At 33.8% G+C, this 11,751-nt stretch overlaps 1 protein-coding gene across 3 annotated transcripts in view; it reads left to right on the top strand.

Annotated features, from left to right (window-relative positions):
* The first annotated feature begins 3,298 nt into the window (after positions 1 to 3,298).
* LOC149568627 (universal stress protein A-like protein) overlaps positions 3,299 to 11,751 on the top strand; it is a 92,466-nt gene continuing 84,013 nt past the window's right edge. For 2 of the 3 annotated variants that reach the window (XM_089821493.1, XM_089821494.1), the window contains exons 1-3: positions 3,343 to 3,806; positions 5,979 to 6,100; positions 6,336 to 6,454. In XM_089821493.1, coding sequence (XP_089677619.1) covers positions 3,623 to 3,806; positions 5,979 to 6,100; positions 6,336 to 6,454 — 425 coding nt within the window. In that variant the 5' untranslated portion in view covers positions 3,343 to 3,622. Of the gene's footprint in view, positions 3,807 to 5,978; positions 6,101 to 6,335; positions 6,455 to 11,751 lie in introns of all 3 variants that reach the window. The other variant, XM_089821492.1, reaches the window with a different exon arrangement.

Below are 11,751 nucleotides of genomic sequence, written 5' to 3'. Positions count from 1 at the left end.
GTATAAACCTCCACATAATATAACTGTCGAGCCTCTGCAATTATAATGTACTATTGCTTGCACCTCCGCAAATCAACTATCTAAGTAAGTTCACACTTGGATCACACATAGCTTACATATAATAAAACAAGATTAAAATAGATAAAATTACAGATACATGGGATTGCACACATCCCTCTTGAGATGATACTTATTTATATTAGATGCACCCCTCAAACTTGTCGGCTATAATAGATTTGAAATAGGTCACACCTCCTCGAGAATTACAATAATTTTGGAGCAATCCAACATGCTACAATGATCTTTGGTGTCAACAATTATGATGAACATGCTATGAAGATATATTGAGATTGAATATAAATCACATACTACACAAAGGATCAACCCAAAAATATGATCCACCAAATTTGCATGCCATGGCTAAGGCAAGAAATTGTAAAACAATTAATGCACATCTAGCGATAAGCACAATAATTGACACACATGCTATTAGTGCAAGATAATCAAAATATTGAGAGAAAGATGTTGACACCAATGACAACCATCAACTTCATATTGTAACACTCTGCCCTACTTTTCTCCCATTATTTTTCTATGCTTCCTATAATTTTCTTGTTTCTTGAAAGTTTCTCCCAACTCCTTGCATGATAAACAAGAATCGTTCTCCCCTATTGAATTTCCACCCCATGTAATTAATTTCTTCTTCCCATCCCAATCTAATGAAGTGAAGATATATTTTCACCATATGCTCATCGATTTAACATAATTCATTAATTCTAGATTTCAAATCAAGAATAGTCTTGTACTTTACAAAATGAAAAGTAAGGACTATGTGTGTGTGTGTGTTTAATAAATTTCATTGATATTATATCAATCCATCACTATTACATTTTAATTGCTATTAACAAGCATAAATGCATATTAAGTCTAACACTTCGAACATAGTAATAAATATTTCCTAGCAACCTTTCACTAACAAAAGTATCATACATGCCATATACTTTGATCCTCTTATAATAAAAATCAAGCATCCATTAATCATATTGGGATAGAGTTAAGATAAAATATTTCTTATTTTAACTCTCAGATCAAATTCATTCTTGTTATCTAAAGTAAAAGAAAAATTATGTTTATCACTCACAATTTTTATGGCGACAGGGTTAGAGATAAAATGCTTAGGCTATGTGAAATGCACCTAATAATCTAAGTGTTATGTGTGTATTAGATTCCATCTTGACCAACCACTGTTGAGGAGGTCACCTTCTCTTCCTCGGTAACACTTTCATTTCCACAAGCCAATCACTCAAACCACTTGATTTTACATCAGTAGGCTAGTAACCATAAAACCATACTCAAAGTTGATTGCATATGCATAATGTCATATATACATAATCTATCTTGCATTTGACTTAAAGAAAATACATATATTAGATAGTCATATTTATTATTCAGAGAAAATATTTAGTACCACAACGTAACATCACCATAATATCCATCAAGATAATCATGCCATAATATCGTCGTCACATAGTCAAGAGTATCAAAGTAAAATTGACCTGTCTTGAAAACTAGGAAGTAAATGGTTCTAATAGTACATATGATTAATACAAGTTGGATAATCGACCCGTCTTGAAATCTAGGAAGTAAATGGTTCTAGTAGAACATATGATTAATACAAGTTGGATAGCTTTTGGAATTATTACTAATTTTATTATGTGTGAATTGTGTGTAATTTAATTTAATTTTTTACATGCTATGTTAATTTAGTTCATTCAAGAGTACTTAAGAAATTTGTTAATAGTATGGAATTTAGAAAGAAAAAAAGTTGGAAGTTATTTTACAAGTATTTAATTAAAAAAAAGTATATAAATAGAATTTTAAATTCACACCAATCACAATAAAAAAGAAGAATAATAAATAGCTATTTAAACCATTTTAAATTTTACTAATTGATTTAATTATTAATTTACTATTTGATTTTTTTCATTTTTTATACTAATTTTTTTTACAAATTATTTATACTCAAAAAATTATATAAAGAATAGTAATGTTTAAATTTATTTAAGAGTATTGAATTTTTTAATTTCAATTCAAAAACATTCTTTTTCCTTTTTCTTTTTAAACTATAAGCACATTTGAGTTCGAAGATTGGTTTTTAAATTTTTGGGATGTGGGATTAGATATTTCCTTTCAATTTAAAGAATTTTTTAAATTATTTTATTTACAATTTTTTTTGGACAATGCAAATTTCCTTAATTAGATGAATATCTTTACTAAATAATTTGTTTGGTGGTAAGTCTTATAAGTTTTTTTTTTAATGTTTATAATATTTTTAACTATGAAAAAATAAATAGATAAATAATCTTGCCTTGCTATAAAATATTGAAATTTAATTTTTATTTTTTATTCTGACAATTCAAAGTTTAAAAAATTGATATTGACTTACTGTGTTGAAGTTTTTTAATTAATATTTGGAATCATGTAGGGAATCTATAAACAAGGAAGGAAAAAACTTAAACACGATCAAATCCAAAATCAACATTTCATGTTAGGGAATGTGATAGACTCTACAATTATTTTTTTCTATATTCTATTGAGTGAAATTCTAGAGTCTGTATTGTGTTATTTTTAAACCATCAAGGTTGGATCCCACTTGATCCATCATGAGGATATAAATGAAAGAAACTATCAAACATTGAAAGAAAAATTTAAACATGATCAAAGTCCAATCAAATCCAAGAGTTAGGAAATGCTAAAGGCTCTACAAATTTTTCCTGTATTCTATTGAGTGAAATTTTAGAATCTACAGTGTGCTATTTTTCAATCATCAAAGTTGGATCACACTCAATGATTCGTCATTGCATAAAGAAAAAACTATCAAACATTGAAAGAAAAAGTTAAACATCATCAACTCCAAATCAAATCCAGAATCAAATGGAGAAGAAAATGTGACCAATTCTATAATTTTTTCCTGACTCTATTGAGTGAAATTCTGAAAACTATTGTATGAGTTTGTTTATCATCAAGATTGGATCATATTGGATGTTCCATCACCACGATATAAAAAAGAAAAAGAAAAGAAAAACATATTCCATTCTCTGTATAATTGGAAAGATTAATGATATTTTTTTAATTACAAAAAAATCTTAAAAAATCCCAATCTTTAAGAATTGCATAAATCTAATAACAAATTGATGAAAAACTTTCAAAACCATCAAATCCACAATAATATCAAGTATAATTTTCTATCAGCATGACTCTTGAATCTCCTATTACTACTAATTTAACAAATCGACCAACAATATCAAGTATAATTTTCCATCAGCATGGCTCTTGAATCTCCTATTACTACTAATTTAACATCAGTGAAATGAAGGCAGCTTCGAGAGGCCTCTGACGTCGGTAGTTATGATGTGGCAATTATATAGAAGGCCAACGTGATGGTAAAATCAAATAAATTAATCGCATAACTGGCATGCCGGCTTCGCTCCGAATTCGGCCTATATTTATCATTTTAAAGTTTCTCCTCCTCCGTCTGTGCTCTGTTAAGCAGCTTCCCAACATACACCATTCAGTTCATGTCCAAAGAGCTTACTGAGGGAATTTAAAAAAGAAGCGAGTCATGGAGCAGGAGGGATCTACTCGCATTGTAATTGCCGTGAACCAGTCCTCTCTGAAAGGGTATCCTCATCCATCCATTAGCAGCAAGAATGCGTTTGAATGGGCTCTCAAGAAACTCATCAGAAGCACGCGCCACCAAGATTTTAAGCTGTATATATTGCACGTCCAAGTACCAGATAGAGATGGTATGTTTCCTGTATATGAACTTCTATACTTGTCTTTGCTTTCAAGAGTTTTGGGTATGCCTGGTTTGGTGTATTTTCTTTTATCTTGGCTCAATTTTTTTTTGGGAAGAATCATTCATTAATTGAATTCTCTTTGGAACTATGATAAGGGCCTCCATGCACATCTGCAAATTATCCCTTGATGCTCTGTATAGCTTGTGTAGAACCATAGTGTTCCATTTTCTTTGAATGAACCTAATTTTCTGTCTGTTGGATAAAACCCATTTCATATTTCAATTTTTTTCTTCCACAATATCAAACTATTGTGGGGAGTAATACTCTCTACACCTTGCCTAGAGATCTCGTCTGACCAGTACTAGAATAAGTAGGGTAGAGTCCTTTATTCACATGGTCTGGAGAAGCTAAATTTCCCCTTTAGCTCTCTACATAGTAAAGAAGTTTGGCATTCATGCTCCATATGAGCTGGGTGCATTAGTAGCCTCAACCCTCTTGAAGGCGAAGACAAGCTAATATGGATTGAAGAAGGTTTGTTTCACTGGCATATGACTAACCATTAACAATCAAACTTCTATGTTAATCATATTTGAAAGAAGCACTCTCTTCTGAAGCCTTCTTTAAGGGGCCGTTGCAGATCTGGTATTAGTGTTAATCATTGTGCCATATGAGTGTTGAATACCGCTGCTAGTTAGGAGAGGTACACCTCACTATTCACCAATGTTTAAAGACCCTTTCTTTTCTTTTTGTAGCTTTAGATAATAACGAATCTTTGTAATAGTAGTCTCTTATGAGTCACTTCATTAGTATTGACTTCGACTTTTTTCACTGAATAGGCAAACTTAGATTGGATGGTTTTAAAAGCTGTTTTTTATTGTTTTATGACCATTGCTGATACCGGGAAGCACAGCTCTCTATTAATCATGGTTTGTGTCAGCACTGGTGTTCTTCATAGCTCCAGTAATTGTATATCCTATTCTGATGTCCTTATCCATTTCTCACTCTCTTCCTCCCTCCCTCCATCCTTTCTTCTCTCTTTCTCCCTCTCCCCCCCTCCCTCCATCTATCACCACCATCCCTCTCCCTATCTCCCTATCAGTCTGACTTCATTTATAGTTCCCTCTTTCTCTCTTTCCTGACCCCTCACCTAGTCTACCTCTATGTTTCTATCTGATGCACTCTTTATCCTTCCTTCTCCCCTCCCTCTCCACCTCTCTCTCAATATGCCCATTTTTATTGTTATACCCCAAGTTAATGCGGTTTTTGTGTGCTATTAGTAACAAATAAAATTTGAACTTCACTTAAACAGATCCCCTCTCTCTCTCTCTCTCACACACACACACACACACACAATATGCTCAGTTTCATTGTTGTGCCCCAAGCTGATGCAGATTTTGTGTGCTACTTGTAACAAACAGGATTTGAACACACACACATGTGCACGTTCATGTACAATATGCTCAGTTTCATTGTTGTACCCCAAGCTGATGCAGATTCTGTGTGCTACTTGTAACAAACAGGATTTGAACTACACTTAAATAGAGCTTCACTTAAATAGATCCCATATGAGCTATGAGTGGCAATAGTTTCAAACTTCTTCACTGTAAAGTTAAGATCATTAGGCCCCATTGCTTGAAGGAAGATCTGTTTTATTTTCCATTAGCATATGATCGTTTCTGGCACCAGACAACACAACCCTTTGCCACTTTGGTTTTCCTGTCATATCTCTTGGTACTGAAGAGTACTTGCATTAATGGTGTTACGACCGTATGAGTTAGAAGTACTTAATAGTAGCCTTATTGTATTATCTTCTGATTGTAGTGTTAGAAAATCACATCAAGCAGAATTTAGATACATATGGTAAATAATCTGCTTTACACAATCGTCATTGCAGAAGTCATGCATGTCACATTTCTTAAATCTAGGATTCTATAGAGGGCAATTTGTTTTTCATATGTTGGATCATTCACTGACTTGGGACATGGACCTTGGCCGAGCTTAAGTTTAACTTCTTAAGTTAGCAACAAGAAATTGGTTTCAGCCTATTTTGTAGAGAGTTTACCAATTCTCTTTTCTTTTTCTATGTGGTTGATTCTAATGAACATCTCTTTTTTCAATTGTGACCTTCCTCAAAACAATAGGTTTACTGAGATGATGAATTTGTATGTAATGATGCAGCATCCAATAATGTGAATTGTATCTTTGCTTGTCCGGATGATTTCAAGCAATTGAAGAGCAGAGGAAAAATAAAGGGTATTCGTTTGTTAGAGTACTTTGTGAGGTGGTGCAGTGAAATCGGGGTAGGTAAACATCAGTGTCAGTTTCTTGTTGTCTTTCATTTTAAAGTTGCAACCCAACTAGATGAGATACAAACCCAGTTATTCACTTGCATGTATATATGTAATGTGAATCTGTGTTACTTGTAGGGATATTTAGCAATATAATATTTCATTTTGCTTTTATTCGTTCTGTTCTTCCTATTAAAAAATGTTTTCTCTCTGTGTTCCACCTCAAAAACTACGTTCACTCCAATAGCTTGCATGTGAAGCATGGATCAAAATAGGAGATGCAAAGGAGGTGATTTGCAATGAAGTCAAAAGATTGCGTCCAGATATTCTGGTTGTTGGCAGCCGTGGCCTTAACCGACTTGAGACGTAAGCAAGAAACTCTTGCTTAATATCAAGAATGCAGTTTTCTTTGACCTTATATTTCTCTTTATTAATTATTATGTATCATCTGTTTTCATTCTATATTTGCAAATCTTAAAATTTAACATGAATATCTATCCTAATAGGGTGGAATTTTGAGCATCATATGCCAATTTGGATTTTCATAATTTTCTTTGTGAATTGAGCAAATCACTAGTCTCATGTAGCTGGGGTGGGATGGGGGCACATGAAATTACTCAGCAGATACTGCTGTAATGCCCCCAATTTGGGCTATACTTGATTTTTTCCCCAAAGGAACAATCTCACAATATAATTTCTTTACAAATAGTATTCTATGATTAAATCTGTTGGCAAACAGATTCGTCACTGTTATATTGCCTTGAAAACTGACCCGGTTAGCCCTTGAACAGTGACAACCGCTCCAATTGTTGGAGAGATTGCAACTCAATCACTATCAGAATGCAATCTTCCTTTGTGTTTGAGAGGGGCAGCTCCGTCGTATGATGTCGGTATTTAGGATTTTGTGTACTTTTAACCAGATAGTACATAAAGGATAAAGTGGAACTAAAGGAAGTCTTAGCATAAACCCCAACCGTAGACATATAAATACTAGTTGAGATTCATAAATGGTAATAATTACAAAGTGGTTTTTCAACACATTAAATTAATTATGACAAAATAAGAATAACTAACCTTGACATATGAAAAGGTAAGCTAGTCTATTACATCCATATCAGGATACTAGGAAATGAATGCATTTTTGCCAAACCACTTACATGGGTCCAGAAGACTAGTGGATTCCATCAATACATAAAGAGATCACCAATATATGAAAGACCAGTAATAACAACTCATGAACACATTTGAGACATATGACTAAATGCATTCTTGATTATCACTTTTGAAGATCTACAAATTCAAAGACAACTTTATACATGATGTAGATCCAATATACAATCCTCCATAATTTCCTGTTTGTGCAAAAAGTCCCCCCCTCCCCCCCCCCCCCCATTGCATGGACAAAGCTAAGTATTTATAAGCTCCTTTGTTATAACTAACTCCTCGGGTTAGTAACTACTTAAGTTAGAGTATGGAAGTTATCTACACTTTTTGCTATTACAAAGTAAAAGTCAAAATCTTAAGAACCTAAAATCTAACTTTAATTACAATGAGTGACATAAGTCACTTTTATAAAATGAATTTGAATCCCACAACATCCAAATAAAACCAAGATAACGGTGTTGCTCAATAAGCTTCTTTGTCCTCTTCTTCGCTCCACAAGTTACCTGTTTATCCACAACTTAACCTTCAAGGATTACAGCTGTATTTTCCAGATACCCATTTTCTTTCATGAGTTTACAACTTTGTCTCATCCATCTCTCAAGGTTCTTATTAAATGGACACCAGTTCCACCTACCACCATAGATAAATAGATAAATCATAAAGTCCTTTGTTTGGTCATTGGAAACTTCAATTACTGCATTATGATGGCTTGACACACAATTATTATGTAGGCCTTCTTTATCACATAAAACATTCCAATTGTAGGAACTGTGACATACACATTTCACCTGAAGCAAGAAGCTGCTTCTACCTTGACACAGCAGATGGGACACTAGAAAAAGGTTATAGAATTTGATATCACTCCTGTTGATTGTGCTTTTCTCGAAGTTTTAAAGCATTACCATATCAATTTTGTGTGAATAATGTAATCATGCCTTATCATGAGGTGGCCAGAAAAGGTCAATGCATTTACTATGGTCCATAATTCACATGTATGCCTGTATGGTATTCATGAGTAAGAAATATAATGAAAATCCATACTCATTGCTTTGATGGTCTCCATATATTGCCTTAAAACTCTCATTTGATTACAACAAGGTGTGGACAATTTGTTCAAGGAATTTGCACTTCTGGTTCTATTACCTTTGCTCAGAATTTTGAAAAGAATTTTCCAATCATCTCGATGCTTCGAAGCTTCCACTTTTCATTCATTTTCTTAGAATTCAAGATCATTTTAATGGATCTATTGATGATTACATTTCATGAGAGCACATTTCTTCAATATTTTTCTTTGTCAAGCAAATCATGTTACTTGTCTTTTTTTGTGTGCCAATCTACAAAAGCAGCTATATAAAACAAATAGCAACTTTCATATATCAAGTATTCTTCGATAGTTGCATAAACGTTGACTTAAGAGTCTCGTCATTTTCGCAGAGTAGGGATGGTAAGAATAAGTGTGTGACATTTTAGCGAATAATTATCATGCATTTCTACAGCTTCATATTTTATATGAACCTCGTATAATCTGCTATCATAAGAGTTTTAAATAACCATGTCTCATTGAATTGTCTGCAGCAATAATATTAGAAACTATACTTTATTCTTTGAAGGAGGTCACCATATCACATTCCAAAGGTACCACTGTCTACAATTGCATACTTTCCAGCCATGTCACGAAGCCATTCAAACTCATCCCATTAGATAATGCCTTACAAGGCATTTTATTAAATATTAAGCCTATACTCTGTGCATCCAAACTTTGCATATATATGCGCTAACACACTTTTATCTTTTTCCAAATCTCCCATCACAATACAGACAAGGAGTGTAGCGAACAAGGTGGCAGGTTGAAGTGTTGAACCTACATCTTCCTTGGCATTCTAGCAAACAACTCACATGCCTTATGATGCTTTTTCTTGCTTTACGTACATGCAGTTACCTCTATTTTTGAATGATATTATGAAATCAAATGCTGTGTCAATTGAAGAGGCATTCTGCCAAACAGCTGGCATGCCATTTATGCGGTTTTTCTTTGGTGTATGCAAGAAGTGACAAAGCTGGCTCAATGCCTGCTGATCGCGCCTTAGGTATTTTGTCAAACACTTACCACCATTGTATATGCTTTGATTTTTTGTCGATATGTTACTCCTTGTCATATTACAAGCGATGAGACCATTCACCTTTGAGGTGGCTTGTCAAAAGGCCCACATATCACGGCAATGCCTCTGTATTTACTTGCACGTGTTCCATAATAGCCCTGTCAAATGGACAATGACAAAGCCTATGGAATTTGGCTATGTTATAGCCAATGTATATAAGTTTTTAAAGTTTTACTATTCCCAGCCTGTACTCTGCGATCATGATATTTTATCAAACACTCAACGGTGCCTTGTTCATGGCTTTTCACTATTTCAAAGGTTTTCCTCATGACACTGGCGGGTAAGATGATTGTTGATAATCTACAATCATGGTGCCCTTTTGAATACTATACCCATATTAGATTCACTATTGAACCATTGTCCATATCGTCATGCACTGTTTGCTCCAACAATACTTATATATAGATGTGTTGTTGCCATCTCGTTCGAAACATTGAGGAAAATGGTTTTCAGCTTCACCTACCTACAGCTTCATAGTTTGAGTACATGACATGAGCATCCGACAGCAACCTGTGTGCTATGGAAGATGTCTGCAAATTATTCATTTCCTTAGAAGGTCAAGTCCTTAACCAATCCATGATGGCATTTGTTTTTGGAGCATTCTGTTAAGCAACTCTTTTGAATTCTCCACAGATCTGCTTTACAATTGCAACTATCACTGTTTAATGATTGGCAGAATTTACATCACTGCAGACTGAGAGAAAATTAGCAAAGATATATCAAATTTAGCTTTCCTCTGACTATCTGCTTTCATTTAAACACCGACTGGAACCTTTTCATAAATCTGCACTTTGTGAATCAGTTGGAAAATTGCTAGAGGGTACTCATTCCAAGTTGGGGTTTGTGTTTTTATTTTTGAAATCCTTAACTTCTTAACCTTTCAAAAGCTAGAATTTTGAAAGTAACATTCTATTCTTAACTTTCTTAACTTCAATTAGTTAAGGCCTTAACCTTTTAGTTAAAGTTTTAACCTTTTCACTAACCTCTTTTAGTTAGGAAAAAGTCTAAGCCCGAACCATTAACTATTTAAAAAATTTAAGATTCTAACTCTCAATTTTTAAAAAGTTAAGATTTCCAAAAAAAATTAAGTTTTTGAACTTTAAATAATAGAAAATTAGCACTTCAACTTTTAAAACTCACAACTTTTGTTCCAAAGCCCTGATTTTACAAATTTGAAATGTTGGACGGAGCTAGGAATGTACTAGAACCTTTGAAATCATAAAACTGCCAGGCATTCAAAGGATAATTGGCCATTTTAAAGCCACAAATTTGACGCTCTTTAAATTCACATTTAATAAAAATTAATGAAGTTTTGGACACTTTGATTGACAAGGAGTAACAAAACATGTGCAAGAATAGATCTACAACATTTTCATGATCGCCTCACTTAATGAAATAACCTTTTTAGAAACTTGACTCTTTATGAACTTGGGCAACAACGGGCTCTATCTAGGGATAGGGATTGTCACAAATGGAGGATGTACCAAGTAATTCCAAAAACCAGTGCATTATTTGATGGGAAATAGAGTCAACAGGAGGACAACATAGGAGTTGATAGAAGAAATTGGAGACAAGCCAAACATGAGACTGACACAACCAAAACATCTAACTAAAATATGTATATGGTAGGCGACCCCTACCTTAGATAACTCTAGGAGAACTATGCGAATCCATTGACTAGTTGAGAAAAATAAATGCCATGGTCAGATAGCAGATGGCAATTCTAGAGTACCTGTGAACTCAATTGTAAGAATTCTCCTTCAATACCAATTTTGAGATTCCTAACATGCTCCACTTCTTCGGACAAGGAAACTATTAGTACTAAGGGATCAGATAAAATCAGTTTCAGCCAAATAATCAACTTTTAAACCTTTTAAAGGTTTAATTGATAAACTTCTTAAGAACACATTAAGACATTCATGATATGAAAACATTTACAAAGTTGACTTAGAGATTTTGGTATCGTGCAAACTCAACTTGAATCAAACCATAGTGGTGATTAGTACCCACAAATTGTGTACTCTTTCGATGTACGCCCTGTTAGTAGTTACAAAGACACTGTTAAGTGCCATCTTGTTAGGGAATTTGCCTCTAGCCCTGTTAGGAGCTTTACCCCTATTAGGAGTAGCCTTGTTAAAAGATTTTGAACACTAGCTTAAGTGTTATCTTGTTAAAGGATTTACAATAAGGACCTGTTAGGATCCACCAAGTTAAGGGATCTCATTGCTGTGACTATTAGGGAACAAAAAAAAAGAATGATTTGTGTATCAACACCACCTTTGCTTGAGCAGATACACCTAAGTTCAAACTCACTTCTTTTCACACTTGACTTCTTCTTGG

This window comes from Cupressus sempervirens, chromosome 3 (assembly GCF_028749045.1).
Source record: "Cupressus sempervirens isolate cs-2001-9-10 chromosome 3, ASM2874904v1, whole genome shotgun sequence".
Classification (NCBI taxonomy): domain Eukaryota; kingdom Viridiplantae; phylum Streptophyta; class Pinopsida; order Cupressales; family Cupressaceae; genus Cupressus; species Cupressus sempervirens.
The sequence above is the reverse complement of the archived record's forward strand: the minus strand, read 5'-3'. Positions and strand labels throughout refer to the sequence as shown.